This window comes from Myotis nattereri (genome assembly GCF_964212035.1).
Source record: "Myotis nattereri genome assembly, chromosome: 8".
In the NCBI taxonomy this organism is placed as follows: Eukaryota; Metazoa; Chordata; class Mammalia; order Chiroptera; family Vespertilionidae; genus Myotis; species Myotis nattereri.
The window spans coordinates 18,414,657-18,439,252 of NC_138083.1; the positions used below are offsets into that span (position 1 = coordinate 18,414,657).

Below are 24,596 nucleotides of genomic sequence, written 5' to 3' on the forward strand. Positions count from 1 at the left end.
TGGAAACAGCCTAAGTGCCCATCAGCAGATGAGTGGATTAGAAAACTGTGGTACATCTACACAATGGAATACTATGCTGCGGTAAAAAAAAAAAAAAAAAAAAAAAAAAGGAACTCTTGCCTTTTGCAACAGCATGGATGGAACTGGAGAGCATTATGCTAAGTGAAATAAGCCAGTCAGAGAAAGATAAATACCACATGATCTCACTCATTTGTGGATTATAGAGAACAACATAGACTGATGAAAAGGGACAGACCCAAAGACTGAGAAACAGCGATCAGGCTATCAATCCCCAGAAGGAAAGTAGGGGAGGGCGGGGGTAAGGGGAAGAGATCAACCAAAGGACTTGTATACATGTATATAAGCCAAACCAATGGACATGGACAACAGGGGGATGGGAGCATGAGTGTGCAGGACGGGGGGCGGGTGGGAGGTTGGGGGTTAATGGGGGGGATGAGGACACATTTGTAATACCTTAACTAATAATAATAAAAAAAAAAACATATCCTCTGGTGAGGATTAATAAAGGGGAGGGGAGGAGATGAAAAGAGGAGGCACTAGTTGAAAGAAGGTTGAAGATCCTAAAGGTATGAAGTATTACCATATGCTACCACTTCTAGAAAAATACTTAGAATGAACAAAAACTTGACTACATTTTTTATTCAAATACAATTAAAGTAGAAAAATCCATCAAAACTACAGAATAATGAAAAAATAAAACCAGAGGGAGCCACCAGAGGCAAGAGGAAAACTGCGAGAGAGCAGTATCCTGGGAAACAAGAGCCAAGACGGTTTCCAGGGGCAAGAGGGCAACAGTGGCAAGAGCTGCTAAGTGGCTGAGTCAGGTGGGCCTTCAAGTCCACAGTCATGAAACAAAGCAACATGCAGGCCGCTGGGGAACTCAGCGAGAGTCTCTGCAGATGAGAGTAGTACACTGAAGAGGCAGCAAGAAGGAAGATAATGGAGGTACTTCTCAATTGGAGATTCCTGGGAATATTTAAAAGCCAATGGGCCCTAGTGGGTTTGGCTCAGTGGATAGAGTGTTGGCCTGCGGACTGAAGGGTCCCAGGTTTGATTCTGGTCAAGGGCACATGCCTGGGTTGTGGGCTCGATCCCCAGTGTGGGGCTTGCAGGAGGCAGCCGATCAATGATTCTCTCTCATCATTGATGTTTCTATCTCTCTCCCTCTCCCTTCCTCTCTGAAATCAATAAAAATATATTCTTTAAAAAAATTTTTTTCAGCCAATGGGATTAAGACAAATGAGTGAGCCTGGCCGGTGTTGCCCAGTGGTTGAGTGTCAACCCATGAACCAGGAGGTCATGGTTCGATTCCAGGTCAGGGCACATGCCTGGGTTGCGGGCTCGGTCAGAGAAAGATAAATATCACATGATCTCACTCATTTCTGGATGAACAAAAACAGATCTAGAGACAGAGAAGCATCAATCAGATGCTCAAACCTCAAATGGAAGGTAGGGGAGGGTGGGGGTAAGGGGGAGAGATCAACCAAAGGACTTGTATGCATGCATATAAGTATAAGCGATGGATGCAGACAACAGGGGGTGAGGGTGAGGGAAGGACTGAGGGGGTGGGGAGACAATGGGGGAATAAGGACACAGCTGTAATACCTTAATCAATAAAGAAAAAAAAGTATAAAAATAATTTTTTAAGCCAATGGGATTAAGACAAATGAGTGGGCCTGGCCAGTGTGGCCCAGTGGTTGAACATCAACCCATGAACCAGGAGGTCATGGTTCGATTCCGGGTCAGGGCACATGCCTGGGTTGCGGGCTCGATCCTCAGTGGGGGGCATGCAGGAGGCAGCCGATCAATGATTCTCTGATGTTTCTATCTCTCTCCCTCTCCCTTGCTCTCTGAAATCAATAAAAACATATTTTTAAAAAGACACAAATGAGTGAAGGAGACAAACTGGCTGCTGAGAAGGTAGAAGGGGAGGGTGGGAAGGGTGAGAAGGGCTCCATAGTTAATCTGGCTCCACAGGTGCACAACCTGTGCAATCACAGGCAAGGCCCCCATTCAGAAGGGCACCACCCTTGTTTAATGCTCTGCTGTCACCAACTTCAGATTCCTTAAAATTTTTGAACAAGGGGCTGCCTCAGTTTCATTTTGCACTGAGCCTCACAAATTATGCACCAGTCCAGGGCGGGGGGGTGCTGGCCTCAGCACCAGGAAAGACAGCTCAGGTGCCAGGGCAGGAAGAGGGAATGGAGAGGCAGGGTCAGTGCCAACCAATAGCTCCTTTCTCCGTGAAACAGAAACAGAGTCAACTGCTATGAACGAGCAAGAGGACAGACGAAGGGAGAGAGGCTGAAATTCATTGTAGAGTGGAAAAATCTGGCAGACTCCACCTTAACCAAGGAATCAATGTTCACATCGCCTGTAATAAGACAATTCAATATCATGTACCTCCTATGATACACTAAAAAGGGCACAAGATCACTTCTGTGCTATTTGCTATTCCTGTCAAAGTACAAAATCTCAATGCAATCGCAGGAAATCCAAACTGAGGAACATGCCTCAGAACAGCAGGCCAGTAGTCTTGAAAAGTGTCAAGGCCGTGAAAGAAAAGGAAAGACAGAGGCATTGTCACAGACTGGAGGAGACTACTTGGATACAATGTGAGATTATCCTGAAACAGAAAAAGGACATTGGGGAAAACTAGTGAAATTCAAATAAGGTTTGTCGTGTAGTTAAGAGTATTGTACTAATATTAATTTCAAAGTTTTGATCAGTGTACTATGACTATGAAAGACAGCAAAATTCAGGAAACCTGGGTAAAGGGTTTATAAGAACTCCAACTCCTTTTTCAATTTTCTGTCTCAAATTATTTCAGTATAAAAAGTTTAAATTTTCATGTGGATGTTTTGTGATTTCTTTAATGTTATCAGTAATTCCAGGGACCTCAATTATCACCTCTGAAGTCTAGCACTGCTGCACCAGACATGTTCCTGCTTCTCTGTCAAGACAATAATCAGTAACAAAAGAGAAAGGTGATGTTCCCTGTGAAAATTATAACTTTGAACAGGTCATAGAACTTTAAATTTATATAATGCTTCCCCGCATCTATTGCATCATTCTGCTTCCCAGCCTCTTAGCAAGGGAGGGAGGCAATAACAGGAATGTCCCTTCAGTTCTCACTCCTCTGCCTGCCGCTCCCCCGTCTGGAAGGCTACTAAGTGTGTGTGTTAATTAAAACCTTTAGAAGTGCTGAGCATCTGTGAGAGAACCACACGTTACAAAGACGATCAACAGAGCTCCTTTCTCAAGTTTAATTTTAATATTTTCTGAAAGCTTACAGAGTTGGCAGCAAATCCAGGTCAGATATTGCTTTAGAAACATGAGGTTTTACAAAGAACCTCGGCTGACACATCTGCTTACACCTGGAATAAAACCCACTCCAGGTAGCCATTCTGAATGGGCGAACCTGCCAATCCAGAGCCAAGGGGAGTTGTGCCACTACTCTGCTGCCACCCAGTGGCATGTGGGTGAAAAAGCACCTCGCCAGAGAACAGAAAGAATGGTTCTCTGTAATCCAAAGTCATTTTCTCTGGAATCCAAAGTCAGGAGGGGGCAAGGCAGCAGTGCGGTCCCTGCCTGCCACAGCACTATGGGGGCAGGTGTGAGCAGATGAGAAGGGATGTATTAAAATAAATTGTGCAATGAAGTGTTGTGTCCACCACAGATTGAGAACTGCTCCAGGGACTAAGTTGAAGCCAAAAGATGTCACAGGCACCCAGGGAACGGATCCCAATGCCAGATTTACCTGCTTTGGGTCGGAGGTAGCAGCGCCAGGAGCTGGAGATTCCAGTTCTATGGTCACAGGCCCATCGTTCTGAATGTGGACTTGCATGTAGGCACCAAACTTGCCATCTGAAAGAGCAATTCAAACAGTTTCAAGAGATGGAGACCCCAGATTACCCATCTATAAATCACACCTATCTCAGTGTAATCAGAAGCCTGGGGAGCAGGGATGGTCCACCCCACCAGTGGTGAGGTAAATACAAAATAAACAGCAGGGGTACCGCCACACACCCTACAGACTTGGCAAGAATGAAAGGACCTGGTAACATGAAGGGTGGGGGAAATGTGGGTTGAAGGACTGAAAAATGGCAGGCGAGTAAACTGGTATAAGCACTTGGAGGGCATTTTGGTGCTGTACGCAGTAAAGTCCAAGGTGAATGAAGCCTACAACCTTGAATTCTTTGGTGAGACTACTCTAGAAACTCCTAAACAAATGGAAACACTCAAAGGTTCATTTTGGCAGTGTTTATGAAAGAAAGAAGTGGGCCAATCTAACGGTCTCCTCGGTGGGGGAATGAATGCATAAACACTACCTCATTCCTCAATGGAATACTGTAAGGCAGCCACATCTGTCAACATGGCAAATCTCAAAAACATAATGCAATCTTTATAAAGGAACTTGTAAGAAGGATACATCATTATATCATTCATATGATACTTCTAAACATCAAAACAAGTTACATTATTTATGGATGTATATATCCGTGTGTGTGTGTGTGTGTGTGTGTGTGTGTGTCCAAAAAACATGGGCAGGAAAGACAAATGCAAACACAGGATAGTAACAGCATTCATATGGAAGAGAAGGTAGAAGGTGGTGGGATTTGAGAGAGATCTGAAATAAATATGACCAACTGGGTAGTGAGTACACAGGTATCCATTTTCCATGTTTCATAATTTTTAAACAATTTAAATATAAAGGAAAAGAAAGTTTAGGAGGATCCCTCAAAACAATCTCATAAACATCCCTATAACTGGCCCACAGGCCCACATAATGTAAGATAGAAAGGAGGTTCTGCTCCCTCACTGTGGGGTCAAAAGGACAGTCAACCTACAGACGGCTCCTCAGGGCAGAGAAATGAGGAGACACCTCACTCCTCACAGGATGGGACTGCCCAGAGCTGGGGGCCACCCATCTCCCCCTGCCTCACGTTCCCTCCTTACCCCACTGAGGCAGCAGAATGATCCTGTTTCCAGAAAATGCACTGTCAAACTGGCCACAGGCTGCCCCAAAAAGAGCACCTCTGTGTGTTCTATTCCCAATTTTCTGTTTTAACACCAAAACCCACTCAATTGCGTCTGATTAACCCCCAAAGGCTGACTTACATTTATAAAGAAAACCAAGAATACGCTTTGAGAGATGTTGTCATAGAATAATCAGAACGTCAACTCCATCCATCCAAGGACCTCTGTTAAGCTCTGAGCCTAAACACTGCTGATGATTCTTAGAGTAGGGAACAACCTGTTTTTGACATGTAGGGAGGGTTACTTACATACCACTTCTGATAAATCGAAAATTAAGAAAAAAGTTGGGCCCACAGAGTAAAGTTAGTATGAGTCCTCAGAAACTGAGAACCGCCAAGAACTCTTGCTCCCACCCACCATTACGGAGCAAAGAGAGTGTATGAGATCAAGTCCACATTTAAGAATCACTCGCCACTTTTCACTCCCAGCAACTGTGCCAGACCCTGTGCTAGCGACTGAAAACCCAGCTCAAAGGCACAGGCAGCCTGACACCCATGAGCCCTGCGGTCTAGTGTGAAGAACAAACGGGCACATCGTGATGGTGACGCAGTACTGCACGCAAACCGTGAGAGGTTCTGGCCCTGAGACCAGGGAAGGGTCAGAGTCCCTGTCTTGGGGGATAGGAAGGGAATCAGAAAGGCTCCTCAGATGAGCCTATAGGGTCCAACACTTAAAGTCTCAGGCTTTAAACCAAGGCTCAGGCTGGAAAATAGAACAGGCCCAGCCCCTAACTCTGAGGCCTTGAGCAAGCTGCTTAGCCTCCCAGTGGATCAGTTTCTCACCTGCATCACAGGGATAGTAACAAGAGGAAATGTCAGTGAGAACATGCATGGAAGAGCTTGGGCCTGAGGTTAGGACACGATGTGTGCAATATCAGTGTTTGCCTTTATCATGAAAAGTCATGCTCAAGAGGCCTCATACAACCAGAGTGACGCTTCCCCAACTGTGGCCTTTTTTTTTTTGTTCCTTGAATAAAGAATGCCCTGGTCATGCCCTAGCTGGTTTGGCTCAGTGAACAGAGCGTCGGCCTGCAGACTTGAGGGTCCCAGGTTCGATTCCGGTCAAGGGCACATGCCTGGGTTGCGGGCTCGATCCCCAGTGGGGGGCGTATAGGAGGCAGCCAATCAATGATTCTCTCTCATCATTGATGTTTCTATCTCTCCCTCCCTCTCCCTTCCTCTCTCAAACAAACAAATAAATAAATAAATAATGCCATGGTCATATAGTTCTCAAAACCACGCTTGTTGAACTCTTCCTTCTAGAATCACGATGTACAGCAGCATGTGACAGGCTCTAAGACACCATAAGTAGAAAAACCTATTTAGTTCCTTTGCTCTGTTAGTTACCACACTCTCTGGGCAGGGAGCCCTTGTTTCACAGGGAGCATCCTGTACAGTGCCAATGACCCTCTTGGAGAGGCCAAGGGAGAGAAAAGCAGTGAATGGTACCCCAGCCCAGGGCGGGTCAGCCTGAAGCCTGGAGTGGCTCTGCTCTCAGGTCCTGGGGTCCCTCAGACACCAGACCTGCCACAGCGTGAGGTGGCCTCTGTGAGCCTCTGCCACCACCACCACAACCGCAGTCTTCACCTCTGATTCCTCCCCACCTAGTATCACTCCTTCAAACGATCCTTAACCTCATGGAGGGCCTTTGGAAAACAGACATGGCAACTGTTGGCTCCTTCAGAGCACAGACAGAAATACTGAAACTGTATTAAAAGCACCCATGCTGTTCTGCATTGCTATAGGCAGGATTATTCTAGTTCCTACCTCCTAGCGGGTTAAAATGGCGGCTCAAATCTACAGAGCTTTTGTTTTACCCATGTCAGAGAGCTAAAAAGACATCAGCTGGGAAGGAAACATGTGTTTAATTGCATGCTAAAATTATGGCTACAATTAGTAGCAAATTTCAGCCTCTGCACTCCTCAGGGAAGCTGACGCAGACTCAGGAGGAAAGGAATTATTTCCGACCTTGAATTCCTGTTGCCAGGATATACGGCATATGCTTCACCGTGTTTATCATTCCAAAGCAAGAAATTTATTTTCTTTTCCTGTTTCTCTCCCATTAAGAACAGAGCTATTATCCGAATCTCCATTTGTGCAGACAATAAATCTAAAGGTAGGTTTTAAGAGGTCTTAAAATGTTAACATTTTTTCCAGTCCAGATCAAAGAGTAAAGCCCCCAAGAAAAACTATATTGGCCAGGGAAAATAAAAACATTTGTTTAAGCCGAAGCCGGTTTGGCTCAGTGGATAGAGCGTCGGCCTGCGGACTGAAGGGTCCCAGGTTCGATTCCGGTCAAGGGCATGTACCTGGGTTGCGGGCATCCCCGGTGGGAGATGTGCAGGAGGCAGCTGATCGGTGTTTCTCTCTCATCGATGTTTCTAACTCTCTATCTCTCTCCCTTCCTCTCTGTAAAAAAAAATCAATAAAATATATTTTAAAAAAAAAAACATTTGTTTAAAATAATCTTAAAAGACATTCAGAGCTACAAAACTACCTCTGGGCTCCCATGGTGACATAATCAAGTCGTTCTACAGCTACAAGTCCTGGGGTTGTGTGCAGAGCTGGGGGAGAAGCACATGTCAGACACGTTTGTGCCACCTTTCGAGCAGGAGACCCCCCTGGAGCCAAACCTGCTGCATCCTGTTTTCCAGCAATAATGCCCAAGGCCCGGACCCCAAGCCAGGGCACCCCTTTAACTTACAAAGGCTGACGTCCCATCACTTTGAACAGAAGCCCTGCCCTGCCTCTCATGCCCAGTTTGATCTGGGATGATAGGACAGTCATCTTGGGAGGGGTATAGCCAGGACAGTACACGACCATCACTCCTACTATGTCCATGGTAGTAGACGGGCAAATAAGAGAAGGGGGGAGGGGGGTGCAAAAAGCTCACAGAAAAAGCATGCCAATGGAGGAAAACTGGGAGAAAAAAGGGCCATGTTCTTGATCTCCAGAGCCTGTGCACGGCTGTGACCAGGTTGGGGCTCACCTATCCTTGGGGATCATACCTGGACACCAGTACTGGACACTGAGCCTCGGGCCAGCCCATCTAAGCACATCCCAAAGGCAGCTCCCTCTGCCACCCAGGCTTCCCCTTTGTTCTCCTTTTAACCTATCCAGAGCTTGGGCAGGCAAGAAGACAGTGTTACTAACAGAGACCCCAACATCGGTGTACAGGCTGGTAACCAAGAAATCAAGCAAATGTGTGGAAGTTGGGACCTCAAAATAAGCATACGGTGAGGCGAGGGCCATGCAGCTGGAGGAGTTTGGTCTACACACACAGGCCTGCATCATGCCTGGAGCCCTGAAGTCTGACCCTGTCAGGCTGCAGGCACATGGCAGTTCTGTCCACAAGCACAGAGGCACCGTGCTCCTTGAGGGCTGAGCCAGTGCAGGTGCCATCACTGAGGTAAGGAGTCCAAGACAGCAGCCGACACAGCGCCGGGGCCTTAGAAGCAGAGGCAAGGGCTCTGGGAATCAGCAGAGACCAGCAGCTCAAGTAATGGCACTTTCTAAGTGACTTGGCTGGGGAAATAAAAGGTATACTTCAAGCCCTTTAGACCCCTGACAGCCAAATTTCTCAGAGAGTGAGGGCCAGGCCCAGGTGGGCAGCATTAGAACCACTGTCCACTTCCATCCACAGTCAGGGCCATGGCGGGAAAGGTGGTCCCAGGACCCTTGGGGCTTCATCCCAGGCTCGTCACCCTTATGGGTGGTCTCTGCTTGGCTCTGCAGTGGTCTAGTTCAGTCCACTCAAGAGAGATGCCTCCTCTGGGCCACAAGCATCTCGGGCACATTAACATGGTAGTGAAGCTAAATTCTCATCTGAGCTGAAATTCTGAGCATGGATTGGGTGCATCCCTTTATGCACAACAAAGAGGCTCAAGGCATGGTTTTCTCTGACTGTCAGCTTTTCTCACATGTCTTGGCTCTGTCCTTGCCATCGATCTGCCTGGGATACCTGCACCAGAGGCTACCTGGTCCCTCATTGAGGTGCAAGTGAGCAGGGACAATACAGTGTCTGAGGTCCCAAAGGACCTACACGGACTCCTGTGTGAAACAGCGGGACACAGCTAACTCCATCGGGCATGGACACCCCTTTGCCAAGAGCAGCAGAGTAAGAAACGAGAGAGGGCAATTTCTGACCTCATCAGGATTTGATTTCAGACTTTAATTCTTTGGACTGGAACACCTCTGTACTTGAATATGATACAGAATTTAAACTTGACCTATAACTTTTCCCTGGGACTGTGCTAACAGAAGAGGGTTTACATTCAAATTCCATGCATCTCCAGGCTGATGGCATTTTATTATGAGTTTCTTATGTATTTTACTAGGGGCTCAGTGCACGAATTCATGCACCTTGAAAGGAACTGTGGGCTACAAGGCTGCAGTGGGCAGAGAGGCAGGTCTCAATCCATCCTCCGCGCCCCAGCCCAGCCCCTCCCACCTCATCCCCCGGTCCCGTCTGCCAGCAGTCCCGCTCCCGCTGCCACCATCGTTCCTACACGCTGACAGTGCTGGCCCTGCTCACACCCGCTGACAGCACAGAGCAATTAGGGCCAGCACCAGCAGCCGGTGCAAGTGGGACTGGCACCATCAGTGGGTGCAAGCGGCCGCTGCTGCCCTGATCGCCCCTCAGGAGCATAGGGAGGTGAAGAAGCCCTGAGGGGCAATCGGGGCCAGCACTGGGCGTCAGCAGTGAGTGCAAGCAGCAATTCCAGTGCCAGCAGCAGGTGTGAGCATCTGGTGGGACCGCGGCACACAGGAGCAAAGAATTTTCAGTAACCACCAGAAGCTTGCCCCAATGACAGCGACTGGCACCCCGCCTTGGTCTGGCACCATGCTCACCTGCTCCACCACCCCGCCGCAGCCAACACCCACCATGTTCCGCACTCTGCCACTTGCTGCCAATGCCTGCCATGTTCTGCGCATGCCCCCTGGTGGTCAGCGCATGTCATAGCGACTGGTTGTTTGGTTGTTCAGTTGTTCCGCTGTTTGGTCTATTTGCATATTAGTGTTTTATAGTATATATATATATATATATATATATATATATATATATTAGTGGAGTATATTAATGTCATCACTTAACCTTGCAGAGCCTCTGGTGTGCTGAGCTGGGCAATGTTCTTGGACACAGTTTGGGACATAGACTAGGGAATAAGTCTTCACTTTGAGAGTACAGTGAATTTGGAGGTGCTTCTCCAGCAGGATTATGATCTAGTTCAGAGCCTCTGGGGATAAAAGACAGACAGCAGAAGCAACTTTAAAGATTTCAAAGATGGGGTGATAGAAGATGGTGGCAGAGTAGCTGAAATTTATACTCACCTCCTCCCAGCCTCGAACTGGAATTACAACTAAAATGTTGAACAATAATCAGCCGTAGTAGCCCCTCGAAGAACCAGCCTGGAGCACTCTGCACCTGACAGCTATAGTAGCCCCTCCAAGAACCAGCCCGGAGTGTCCACAGGAGCAGCCATAGTAGCCCCTCCGAGAACCAGCCCGGAGTGCCCACTGGAGCAGCCATAGTAGCCCCTCCGAGAACCAGCCCGGAGTGCCCACTGGAGCAGCCATAGTAGCCCCTCTGAGAACCAGCCCGGAGTGCCCACTGGAGCAGCCATAGTAGCCCCTCTGAGAACCAGCCCGGAGTGCCCACTGGAGCAACCATAGCAGCCCCTCCAAGAACCAGCCCAGAATGCCCACTGGAGCAGCCACAGTAGCCCCTCCAAGAACCAGCCCGGAGTGCCCACTGGAGCAGTCATAGCAGCCCCTCCAAGTGCCACCCAGAGCACCCCTGCAGACACCTGATGGTGCTGGAAAACCTGACCAGCACCGTGACCAAGAAAGGCCACCCAAAGAGCTGTTCTGATATGTTCTATTGAAACAGATAACTCGTGTATTTAAATTAGTCCAGACAACAGAAAACAATTAAAAGTTTTCTACTTTATTCTGTAAGGCTAGTATTACTCTATTACTAAAATAGAACATGAATATTAAAAAAGTATAGGCCAAATTTTCCTTTGAATTCAGATGCAAAAATTCTACAGGAACACTTGGAAAAATTCTTGTAGTTATACATTAGAAGAACAATATGTGGTAATCGGTGAAGGTTGAGTTAGCATGGCTCATGATTAGGAAATGTATTCATTAGATTAATACTTAGAGAAAATAACACTAGAGAAAGTCAACTTTCCATCCTGTTTAATAATTACAGTAATATTGTGCCCTAGTCAGTTTGACTCAGTGGACAGAGGATCAGCCTGCGGACTGAAGGGTCCTGGGTTTGATTACTGGTCAGGGCACATGCTCAGGTTGCAGGCTTAGTCCCCAATAGGGAGTGTGCAGGAGGCAGCTGATCAATGATTCTCTCTCATCACTGATGTTTCTATCTCTCTCCCTCTCGCTTCTCTCTGAAGTCGATAAAAATATATTTTACAGGACATTGAAAAAAGAGATAGAATAAGACATAAACAAATGGAAGAACATACCATGTTCATGGACTGGTCGAATCAACATCATTAAAATGTCCATACTAACCAAAGCAATCTATAGATTCAATGCAATCCCCATTAAAATACCAACAGCATATTTCAAAGATCTAGAACAAACTCTCTAAAAATTCATCTGGAATAAAAACAGACCCCGAATAGCCACAGTAATCCTGAGAAAGAAGAACAAAGTTGGAGGGATCACAATACCAGATATCAAGCTATATTACCAAGCCACGGTTCTCAAAACTGCCTGATACTGGCACAAGAACAGACATATAGACCAATGGAACAGAACTGAGAACCCAGAAATAGATCCAAGCCATTATGCTCAATTAATATTTGACAAAGGAGGCAAGAAAATACAATGGAATCAAGACAGTCTCTTCAGCCGAAACCAGTTTGGCTCAGTGGATAGAGCGTCGGCCTGCGGACTGAAGGGTCCCGGGTTTGATTCCGGTCAAGGGCATGTACCTGGGTTGCAGGCACATCCCCAGTAGGAGATGTGCAGGAGGCAGCTGATCAATGTTTCTCTCTCATCGATGTTTCTAACTCTCTATCCATCTCCCTTCCTCTCTGTAAAAAATCAATAAAATATATTAAAAAAAAAAAAAAAGACAGTCTCTTCAATAAATGGTGCTGGGAAATTTGGTCAGATACATGCAAAAAAAAATGAAACTAGATCACCAACTTACACTGTACACAAAAACAAACTCAAAATGGCTAAAGAACTTAAATGTAAGACGGGAAACCATAAAAATCCTATAAGACTCCATAGGCAGCAAAATAGCAGACATATGTTGTAGCAATATCTTTACCGACACAGCTCCTAGGGCAATGGAGACTAAGGAGAAAGTAAATAAATGGGACTACATCAAAATAAAAAGCTTCTGCACAGCAAAAGAAACCATCAACAAAACAACAAGAAAGCTCACTGCATGGGAGAACATATTTGCCAATGCTATTTCAGATAAGGGTTTAATCTCCAAAATTGACAGAGAACTCATACAACTTAACAAAAGGAAGATAAATGACCCAATCAAAAAATGGGTAAAGGGCCGAAACCGGTTTGGCTCAGTGGATAGAGCGTCAGCCTGCGGACTGAAAGGTCCCAGGTTCGATTCCGGTCAAGGGCATGTACCTGGGTTGCGGGCAAATCCCCAGTGGGAGATGTGCAGGAGGCAGCTGATCGATGTTTCTCTCTCATCGATGTTTCTGGCTCTCTATCTCTCTCCCTTCCTCTCTGTAAAAAATCAATAAGCCAAAACCGGTTTGGCTCAGTGGATAGAGCGTCGGCCTGCGGACTGAAAGGTCCCAGGTTCAATTCCGGTCGAGGGCATGTACCTGGGTTGCGGGCACATCCCCAGTAGGAGATGTGCAGGAGGCAGCTGATCGATGTTTCTCTCTCATCGATGTTTCTAACTCTATCTCTCCCTTCGTCTCTGTAAAAAATCAATAAAATATATTTTTTTTAAAAAAAGAAAAAAAAATCAATAAAAAAAAAATTTTTTTTTTTAAAATGGGTAAAGGACTTAAGTAGACACTTTTCCAAAGAGGCCATACAGAAGGCCGAGAGACATATGAAAACATGCTCAAAGTAACTAATCATCCGAGAGATGCAAATCAAAACAACAATGAGGTATCATCTCACACCTGTCAGAATGGCTATCATCAACAAATTAACAAATGACAAGTGCTGGCGAGGATGTAGAGAAAAAGGAACCTTCGTGCACTGCTGGTGGGAATGCAGACTGGTGCAGCCACTGTGGAAAACAGTATGGAGTTTCCTCAAAAAATTAAAAATGGAACTCCCATTTGACCCAGTAATCCCACTTCTAGGACTATATCCCAAGAAACCAGAAATACCAATCAGAAAGGATATATGCACCCCTATGTTCATAGCAGCACAATTTACAATAGCTAAGATTTGGAAACAACCTAAGTGCCCATCAGCAGATGAGTGGATTAGAAAACTGTGGTACATCTACACAATGGAATAAATACTACACCGCTATAAAAAAGAAGGAACTTTTACCATTTTTAACAGCATGGATGGCACTGGAGAGCAATATGGGAAGCAAAATAAGCCAGTCAGAGAAAGATAAATATCACATGATCTCACTCATATGTGCCATATAATGATCAACATAATTTGATGAACAAGAATAGATCGAGGTCGGCTTCTCAGAGGAGAGGGGCGGTTGGCGTGGCTTCCATTGTTCAGGACTTAGGGCGCCATGAGGGGCAACAGAGGCCAAGGTCATGGCGGGCGCTTTGGTTCAGAGGATGCCCAGAAGGAGGGTTCAGGCCCTTTGTGCCACATATCCCATTTGATTTCTATTTGTGTGAAATGGCCTTCCCTTGGGTAAGTCAGCACCTGATGAATCTTCCTCCAGTGAGGCATTACTGGAAAGAAATCAGGACCTTCCTCCTAATTCTGCTGAACAGGCCGCTATCCTTTCTCTGGTGACAAAAATAAACAATGTGATTGACAATTACATTGTGGCTCCAGGGACATTTAAAGTGCAAATTGAAGAAGTGCGACAGGATGGATCATATAAAAAGGGAACAATGACTACAGGACATAATGGGGCTGGCCTGGTGGTAATCCTAAAGATTTTGCCAACGTTGGAAGCTGTTGCTGCCCTCGGGAACAAAGTCATGGAAAGCCTAAGAGCACAGGATCCTTCTGAAGTTTTCACCATGCTGACCAATGAATGGTCAGTTCTTCTGATGTTACAGTGAAGATTCTCATTACAACAGTGCCACCCAATCCCCGAAAACTGGATCCAGAACTCCCTTTGGACATCAAGGTGTTGCAGAGTGCCTTAGCAGCCATCTGACATGCTCACTGGTTTGAAGAAAATACTTCTCAGTCCACAGTTAAAGTTCTCATCAGACTTCTGAAGGACCTGAGGATTTGTTTTCCTGGCTTTGAGCCCCTCACACCCTGGATCCTTGACCTACTCGGGCACTATGCCGTGATGAACAACCCCACCAGACAGCCTTTGGCCTTAAATGTGGCATACAGGTGTTGCTTACAGATTCTGGCTGCAGGACTGTTCTTGCCAGGGTCAATGGGTATCACAGACCCCTGTGAGAGTGGCAACTTCAGAGTACACACAGTCATGACTTTGGAACAGCAGGACATGGTGTGCTTCACAGCCCAAATCCTCTCACATGGTGGCTTTAGAAAGATCCTTGGCCAGGAGGGTGATGCCAGCTATCTTGCTTCTGAAATATCTACCTGGGATGGAGTGATAGTGACACCTTCAGAAAAGGCTTAATGAGAAGCCACCAGAGAAGAAGGAAGGGGAGGAAGAGGAGGAGAATACAGAAGAACCACTTCAAGGAGAGGAGGAGAAAAGCATGGAGGCTCAGGAGTGACTGTCCCTTCTCTCCACTCTTTCTTACCCAAGGGGAAGATTGGAGCCTAAGCTATCTGCTCTGGGCTTTATATGGTGTCATTTCTGAGGGATACGGGAGACAGCAAAGAAAATAAAAATAAACTACGGAAGGAAATGTCATCCCACGGAATTCTTATATTGACTTAGTAGCCAGAAGTCTCCCATCTCTAGTGAAGCAGGTTACCAACTTTTCTTCAAAATATTGTAGAATCCCAGCTCCTTGAAACCTCTCTCAACCAGTACTTTGTTGTTGAAATGTCAACTGTTCATGCCTGGAAATTTTTTTTTTCCTAAGAAAAAAAAGTACTTCCTAGTAGGAAAAGAAAAAAAGAATAGATCCAGAGACAAATGGGGGGGGGGGTGGTTTAGAGAGCAACCAAAGGACTTGTATGCATGCATATTAGCGTAACCAATGAACACAGATGCTGGGGCGGTGGGGGCTTGCCCGGGGTGGGAATGGCTGGGGGAGGGAGGTCAATCAGGGAAAAAGGAGACATATGTAAAACTTTAGACAATAAATTAAAAAATAACCTATTACAAGAAAAAAAATGACAGTAATATTGTAATAACTATTCATGTTGTCATTTGGATACTAGACTTATCAAGGTGATCGCTTTGTAGGTTATACAAATGTCTAATCACTATGTTGTACACCTGAAACTAATATTATATTGTATGTCAACTGTAATTGAAAAGTAAAATAAAAACGAAATACTTACTTGGCTATCAAGGAAAGCTCACTTTTTTTAACTTTGAAAAGGCCATGCAGTTGAATTGAGGATGAGAACTGATTTAGTAAAGTGGAGGGCATGGAGCCCTCACCAAGACAGTTATGGTAGTGGGGCGAGGACAAAGGCTGATTGCAGTGCATTTAGGAGAGAATAAAAGGAAGGGAATTAGAGACAGACAGTGAATACAAACTCTCTTTTAGAGAGTCTTTAGCAATGTGAAACAGAGAAATGGGGCGGTAACTGGAAGGGGGGATAACAAAGACTGTCTCTGAGATGGGAGAACTAACAACATGCTTGCAAGCTGGTGGGAATGATCCAGGAGAGAAGGAAAATAACTTAGGAGAAGAGGAGGATGGCAGGAAGAATGTCCCTGAACAGGTACCAGCACAAGGAATTTGGTGTGACAAGAAGGAAAGCCAGGTCCTGGTGCAGATGCTGGCAGGTGGAGTGGGAGTTCTCTTCTGAGTGCTTCGAAGTGACATAAGGTCAATAGCTAAGGTAAGGATGGAGGTTTGGTAGAGAAAACAGTCACATAGGAGAATAGTAGAATGAATGAACAGGTCAATTTTTCACAATTTCTGGGCCGACTGCAGGTCAGTGTCATGAACAAGAGATCAGTCAACACAGTGGATGTTTTCTCCAGCCACGTTCAGCTACACGGGCACATGGTAGTCCAAGGGCTGGCATTCACCGGAGCTGGACTTTTGCCAAGCAACGTCAACACACCAAAAAATGGTCAAGGGATCTGAGGAAATAAAGGAATGTGCTAGAGCAGTGGCTCTCAACCTTCCTAATGCCATGACCCTTTAATACAGTTCCTCATGTTGTGGTGACCCCCAATTTCACTGTTACAAATTGAAAATAATTAAAGCATAGTGATTAATCACAAAAACAGTATGTAATTATATATGTGTTTCCCGATGGTCTTAGGTGACCCCTGTGAAAGGGTCGCTCGACCCCCAAAGGGGGCACGACCTACAGGGTGAGAACCGCTGTGCTAGAGGGTGATTATCTTCATGGATCACAGCATTTAGGATTTATAAATTTCATGCAATGCAAATAAAAGTAACAGATTATTTTCTGGAATTAGACAAGCTGAGTCTAAAATTCATATAAAAAATAATAATTAAGTCCTAGCCGGACTGAAGGGTCCCAGGTTCAATTCCGGTCAAGGGCATATGCCATGGTTGCGGGCTCGATCCCCAATAGGGGGTGTGCAGGAGGCAGCTGACCAATGATTCTCTCTCATCATTGATGTTTCTATCTCTCTCTTCCTCTCCCTTCCTCTCTGAAATAAATAAAAACATATTTTTTAAATAAAAATAATAATAATAATTAAGAATAGCTAGAAGGAAGCCTGGCTGGCATGGCTCAGTGGTTGAGCATCAGCCTATGAACCAATAGATCACAGTTCAATTCCCAATCAGGATACATGCCCGGGTTGCAAGCTTGATCCCTAGTATGGGGCATGCAGGAGGTAGCCGATCAATGATTATCTCTCATCATTGATGTTTCTATCTCTCCCTCTCCCTTCCTCTCTGAAATCAATAAAATTATATATATAGAGAGAGAGAATAGCTAGGAGGAGATTCCAAGATGGTGGTGGATTAAGTGGGAGGAAGCTACACTGACATTCTCCCAGGACCAAAGTAGAATTACAACTAAAATGTAGAAAAATCATCCTGAATAACCAACTGAAGACTAACTGGAGAAACCCTTATAACCAAGAACATAAAGAGGATGCCACATCAAGACTGGCAGGAAGTGCAGAGGTGCGAGAGGGCTGGCTGGGCTCCCACGGGCAGCAGCTGAAGTTCCATGGGGATAGCTCAGCTGCAGGGCAGTTCCCACTGAGAAGTCTGGGGTCTAAACCTCAAACCAGGCTCCCCAGGCCAGAGCACCAGAATTGGGAAAGGTGCCCACATGACATCTGGCTGTGAAAAGCAGTGGGGTTTCTGTCTGGCAAGGAGAGACAGCTAGAAATGCAGGCATCCTTTTAAAGGGGCCAACACACAAAATGTCATGTGCAGCCACTCACCTTTGGCTCCGGCAGAGGGAGGCAGAGCAGATGAGAGCTGTGTGAGGAGAATCTGAGGTTGGTGGCTCTGGGGAGAGATCTGAGAGGAGAGAAGCCTAGATTCCTGTGCTGAGACATTCCCCAAAGCTGCAGAGGCCATCTTCCTCACGCAGATGGCTCACCATCCAGGCAGCACTGGGTTGGGGGGAAGGAGGGTTGCCCCACCCATTGGAAACCCTCTCACCCCCCCCCCCCGCGGTGTTTTTGCCCCACAGAGGTCTACAGCCAGAGGCTCATTAAGGGACTGAGACGAACAATCAGCCTGCAAGCAGAGGTGGATCTCTGGGTGCTTTGAGTCTGTGTCTGATCTGCTTAGGACCGGGCCTAGGAAAAACAGATATTGGTGTGCAGCTTGGTCCTTTCCAAACACACACAACTCCAGCAGAGGGAGCCACACGCTGTGGATTGCTGATAGCTCCAAACAGCGTTCACAGAGCCAGTCAAAAACAGCATCTGACATTGGCCTGCACCAGCAGCCCCCTGAAGAGGCCCAAATAAGCCCAGTGGCCACCATCAGAAAATAACAGAACAAGATCAAAAAACTTCACAAGCAGTATATCCACAGGGAGACACTGGCAGGCTCCAAACCCTGCTGAGGTGAATTCTGCTTCCTGTAATAAGTACAGAAGACTGCACACTGGGTTGGAGGTTGAGCCTCCATGTGAGCCAGCCTGAGGGGCGAGTCCACGCACAAGTGAACCAACAGCAAATAGACTGACTTACATTGTTTCTAAAGTGACCATAGACACCTATTTAGGTGGGAAAGGAGAACCGGTAAAATTCGGTTTATCTTGAATAATCAAACTATAAAAATCATGAAAAGCTGGAATTAAAAAACAAAAATGGACAGTTTGCCATTTAGGCAGAGGGGAGGTATAAATTGTCGTCACAGAAATAACATAGTTCAAGTGTAAGACCAAAAAGACATATGCAGAAATAGATAAGGAAGTTGATAAGCAAATTACTAAAGAGAATAAAAGGACAGAAAATATTCATTGATTTCACCAAAATCAGTCGCATATCTGCAATCAAACTTGTGCACGGCAATATCAGCGTGTGCCGCAGTCTGCCAGCCTTGCCGTTTTACCAGCAATGCAGATGTGATCCCACACTGTGATTGCCTAAATTTACAGTAACCACAGTCCTTGCTAAAGCATATAAAACAGGCTTCCACTGAAAGCTCACTCACGCTGCTAAAATGTTTTAAGTAGTGAAAAGAGTAGAGAATTAAACAAATGCACGAAAATTAACACTAACCATGAAGCAAAAACTCGATGCTGTCTCCCCCCTTCTGGCACCTTCTCTCTGCATTATGAACCTGTAGGGGACATGGACATAATGGACACCCCACAAAGTGAACAGAGCTGAACAACCACAAAGCTGCTGCGCTCCTTAAATGTCTTTGCACATTTCTTAAGCTCATGATAGATCAGAACCCACAGAGAATACGCAGGCAGCGCTTTTTAATCCCATGACAGCTTCTGATCTGCTGAACAAAGCCGACAGGTGAATGCTTCCTGGGCGCACTACAAATAGCTCAGGGCTGGAACAAGCAGCTTGAGAGCAGAAATCCTTCTTTTGAACTATTCCATTTTGGCATAATATTTTTTCTAGCTATACAAGCAATGCATGCCCACCAATCAAATTTGAGAGTGTTTAAGGCCTCCCACTGACAGCATTTTCAACATTTTCCTGAAGGACTGAAGTATTTTTAGCAATCATCCCAGGTAGAAACTACAGTTTAATTCTAACCCTGCTGTTTGGCTTAACAACAGAAAAGTTATTTTGATTTTCTGAATTGTATAAATCATCCCATTCGAATGAATGCCTTATTGATTGTAATGTGAATATCCCATTGATTGTGATCTTACTGGTTTTAGAAAGCAAATTCCTCTGTACCTGAGAACCAGGACAGCACAATTATCCCAAGACCCGAGGGCTCTAGATAATATGTTTCTGTCAACTCAGTGGTCTAAAGACCACAGCTCCCTCTTAACATTTTTTATAAGCAGGTCACGGGTTAGCCAGGGGTGAAGAGCCTAGCCTTTCTAAGGTATGAAGGTATGAGTCTGTAACCTGTGGCCTTTCAAAGGTATGAGCCTGTGACCTTTCGGGAGTATGAGTCTGTAACCTATGACCTTTCAAAGGTATGAGTCTGTGACCTGTGTTGAGAAATGGAGCGACAAACTTTGTGTGTGTTTAGCCAACCGTTTTGTGGTTTTTGTGAATAAAAGCTTACTTCTGCATCTGGTGGGGGCTGCAGTTCAGCCTCTGCTTCGGCAGGGTGCTGTAACTGTAGTCGCTGGCCAGCTTAATAAAGACTCCTAAATTTTGATCTGAGTCCCTGGTGGTCGTCTCTGCGGGTCACTCCATTACAGGATGAAGATTCCTCGGGGGCTGCAAAGGGCCACATCTGAACCCAGTTTCCTGGACCCACTCAGTCAGTCTGGGGGTCCAATAAAGCACTCTCAACCTCTGGCTCATTCTGCAGTAGAAGGGAAAAACTGATGACTTTGTGCACTAGATTATTTCCTCCCTAAAGCAATTATTTGAAAAAGAGCCAGAGAATGAGAAAAATCCTTTGACAGCACCAGAGTTATGAGCTGTAGAGGATTAAAGATGGCCCCACATTCTTTGACATTCTTTCATCTCAAGGTGGCTCTACATCCCTCCCTTTGAATCTGGGCTGCGAGACTGCTCCGCCCAATAGCCTGTGGGAGGAGAGATGCTGCACCACTTTCCAGGCTCAGCCCTGGGGCTTGCACTTCCTTCTCAGGGCTCTTGGAATGCTCACTCTAGAAGAAGGAAGAAGCCATTCACATTGGAGATCCCACTACCCTGAGGCCACCAGGCTGTAGACGCCTAAGTAATGTGAGGCCCTGGGGGATAAGATGAGGAAGAGGGTGAAGGAATAAGATGCACAGAGGCCAACCTAGAAGCAGATCCTCCGGGGCAGCCAACACCACATGGATCAGAGACAAGCCCTTCCTAGTTGCCTGACCCACAAAATTGTGAGGAAGACACAAGAGTTTTTTGTAAGCCGCTAAGTTCTGGGGTAGTATGTTACATAGCAACAAATAACCAGAGCATAAGGCAAGGGAGGCAAGTTCTCACAAAGAGGAGATGCCCTGACAAAGCCAAAGGGTTGGGGGCTGGCAGACCCAGACTAGAATGGGGAGGGGTGCAAGGGCAGACACAAAAGCCGGAGATTCCTAACAATCTGCACCCAAACAGGCAAAGGATGCTGAGGTTTCTGACCATGGGGGTGCAGTGGGGCAGCTTGGTTTAAAGTACTAAGTCAAGGCTAATTGGTGCAGAATGGGCGCCAGTGTGCCTCTCAGGTAATTATGCCATTTGTCTCTGCTGAAAAGAGACACAAGTAAAAGTAACACCCTCATCAATTACACACACGCCTAGGACAGTCCCCTCCCCACCTCTGTCCCAGGAAGGCACAGTACCCAGGACTGTCTACTGTCTCTGTCCACCTTCCAGCAGCCCACCAATAAAGCAAGTAACGGTCACAGAGTGGCACTTTCCGGTCGCCCTCCCAGCATGCATTCACCCCGCCCTCCTCCCCAACAGACCCAGACTCCCACTGTGGCTCCAGGTGGTCCCAGGAGGCTGACTCCACCCGCCATGAAGCACATGACCTCGGCTGAGCCAGGCAGTCCCTCCCACATAGGCTCAAGGGCGGACACGTGGCCCCTGCTATCAAGTGACCTTGAGGACCTCTGCTTAGAAAGCAGAGACAAAGGCTCGCTCTCTTTACTGAGATGGTGAATTGTGAAGAGAGCAACCACAGTTGCCATCCTGAGGAAGGCCAGCCTGAGGACAAAGCTGATCCCTGCAGGGGAAAGCAGGGCTCAGGGAATCCCAAGGGAACAGTTACAGCAGTGAGGACAGAGGAATCTCCAGCTCCAGCTGAATCTGAACTCACCTCGGCATGTTTCAATCACACAGCAGTAAACCCTCTATTATTTAAGATGACTGGATGGGGCTGTCTGTTTCTTATACTCAGAAGCATTCTACCCATTTCAGAAGCTTCAGCTACTTTTGCTCTAAGCAGCTGGGACCCCACCTCACTTCAGTTCCATCCCAATTCTGACCCCTTAACTCTGTGGCCCAGCACAGGCCCCACAGTTACTCTGTAGACTCCCCACATGGACACAATGCTCCCTGCTCCATTGGGGACTGGCTCGTGCACACCCCTAATCTGTTCTGCTCCTGACTGCCTAAGTGACCTAGGTGAGTGTCCTCCACCCCCAGAAAGATCTGGGATTCCTGCAAACTGCATGTGCCTTGGATGTTCATTTTTAACCCATGGTCACCTGTATAAACATGCTGATGGATGGGCACTCAAGAGAATCTGTCTATGCAGTTTATCCTCCAGGAGGGTGACTGGCCACCCTGAAAATCCCAGCTCTACCTTTGATCCAAAAATGTGCAGTACTTTATAGACACAGAAAACAGATCAATAGTTGCCAGGGGATGGAGAAGAGGGAAAAGATGACTACAAAAGGCAGCAAGTTTATGGGGGATGTTGGGACTGTTCTGTGCCTTGATTGTGGCGGTGATTACGGAACTGTAGGTATCTGTCTAGTAGCCACAGTGTCTATGAACCAGGCTGGGAGTACAGGCCCAGTACTTACATAAATATTAAAAACCTTTCACGTAGGTATCAGTGTGATGAATCAAGTAGGTCCTACCCTAACCGTTGCTAAGTGTTTAGAGCACCAGCCCACCATGAAGGGTCACAGGTTCGATTCTGATCAAGGCCACATACCTCAGTTGCAGGCTCGGTCCCCAGTGCCGGTCAGGGTGCATATGGGAAGCAACCAATTGATGTGTCTCTCTCACATCAATGTTTCTCTCTCTCTCTCTGTTTCTCACCCTCCCTTCTACTCTCTCTAAAAATCAGTGGAGAAAACATTCTCGGATAAGGATTAACAAAAAAAAATTTTTTAAAGATCCAACACGTGACCCATATACAGAACAGACAGAAATGAGCCCAACCGCATCAGCCACCACTACCTTAGGACCTATCCCTGTTATTCATTCCCAAATATTCCCTCAAAGAATACATCACACAGGTGATTACAGAAGGCGCTGATCCAACACCTGTTCTGTAATGAGAATTTGCTCATACACAACTGGCAAATAAGAGAATGTGTGCACAACACAGAGGCTGCATGGGGTCCGAACTGGGTTTTCTCAGGCAAGGACAATCAGAACAGCAGAATAAAAAGGCCACCCTCAGCAGAGAAAGGAAAAGCCTTCGGCACTGGAAGCAGAAGCCCTCTGACTGTATTTTATGAAAGTGGGAAACAAATGCCTTCTTCCTTTTGGCCCAACCACAGTTCTTTCGGGGTTTGCCCATGAGCCTGATAGTTTTAGTGATGGTTTTGCAGAATGTGAGCTCTTCAGGAACATGTTTCTTGCTATAGCAACTGTGTTTGCTCACTCTCTCTCTTCCCCACTAGACCGTGAGCATTACAGCAAGGACAGCATCTCTCGTGCTCAGCACTATATACCCAGAGCCTAGTACAAGGGCCAACAGATAAACAGCGTCTTATTGATACAGGAGACACAATTATGAGTAGAACCAATAATATCTCCCCCAACAGAAAAAGGACTAAAATTCTAGATTAACATCCCTGTTCTGAGATAAAGGACCCCAGGCCTCAGGCTATACTGCTTCCCTCTTACTAGACCTACTTGAGGTCCGAAAACCTGTCCACTGATTTCCCTGAGCACAGCAGAGAAGACATAAAAGTCCCAATAGACGTGAATTCAGGATAAGGAAAGGCCAACAAGTCAAGAGAATGTGAGTTTTACAATGAAGCGAAGCTGTCAGCGAAGCTCAGGCCCTAGAGATGGCTACTCGGCCGTTCCAGGCTCTGCCACTTGTATGCTGAGTGATCACCTGCACCTGTTTCCTCATCTGCAGAATGAGGGGTAATCCTAGTGCCCACCTGAAGGGTTCTGTGAGGATTTAATTAGATAAGAATGGAGAATATTTACTCTTTCACAGGGCCTGGCACACAATAAGCCTCTAACAGATGTACTTTGGCATGCTTTTCAATAATAATAACAACAATAATAATAATTTTAAAAATATATGAGGACCAAACTGTAACTAGCTTGCCTTCCAGGGTTCCCATTCCACACCAAACCCAGGGAAATTACTTGAGGTCACATGAGCAAGCAGACTGGAAACCAAAATCAAGGACTTCCCGTCCAGCACTTGAGCTATGACTGGGTCTGTGCAGAAGAGCTGCGACTCGCCTGGGAAGTGCCTGAAAGCACATGGGCACCGGATGGAGCAATGAAGAAAGAGAGGAGGAATAAAGCAGAGAACAACCTTCCCTCTATTCAATCCTCAACAACAAATAAGAGAAACGCATTAAATATAAGTTTAAAATAGTTTCATTCATTACAGAGAAAGGAAGTAAAAGAAATGTTCAATCTACTTAAACCAAGAGCCAAGACACGAAAGCAACTTGAATGCCCATCAACAGAAGAGTGGATAAAAAAGCAGGAGTACACATAACAATGGAATACTCCTCAGCCTTTAAAAATAATGAAATCTAGCCCAGCCGGGTGTAGCTCAGCGGTTGAGCGTCGACCCAGGAACCGAGAGGTGACTGGTTCGATTCCCGGTCAGGGCATATGCCCAGGTTGCGGGCTCGATCCCCGGTGGGGGGCGTGTAGGAGGCAGCCAATCAGTGATTCTCTCTCATCATTGATGTTCTATCTCTCTCTCCCTCTCCCTTCCTCTCTGAAATCAATAAAAATATATTTAAAAATATATTTAAAAATAAATAAATAAT

General features: G+C 46.1%; 1 protein-coding gene and 1 pseudogene across 2 annotated transcripts in view; one reads left to right on the forward strand and one right to left on the reverse strand.

Moving 5' to 3' along the window:
- Window positions 1-24,596, reverse strand: part of DTD1 (D-aminoacyl-tRNA deacylase 1) — a 160,632-nt gene that overhangs the window by 124,958 nt on the left and 11,078 nt on the right. Inside the window, exon 4 of the mRNA XM_081097223.1 lies at window positions 3,782-3,888. Within this exon, the coding sequence (XP_080953349.1) occupies window positions 3,782-3,888 (107 nt within the window). The remainder of the gene's footprint in view (window positions 1-3,781; window positions 3,889-24,596) is intronic.
- On the forward strand, window positions 13,789-14,938 carry LOC308523563 (interleukin enhancer-binding factor 2-like; annotated as a pseudogene). The gene has a single exon. The product of its transcript is annotated as an interleukin enhancer-binding factor 2-like (transcript).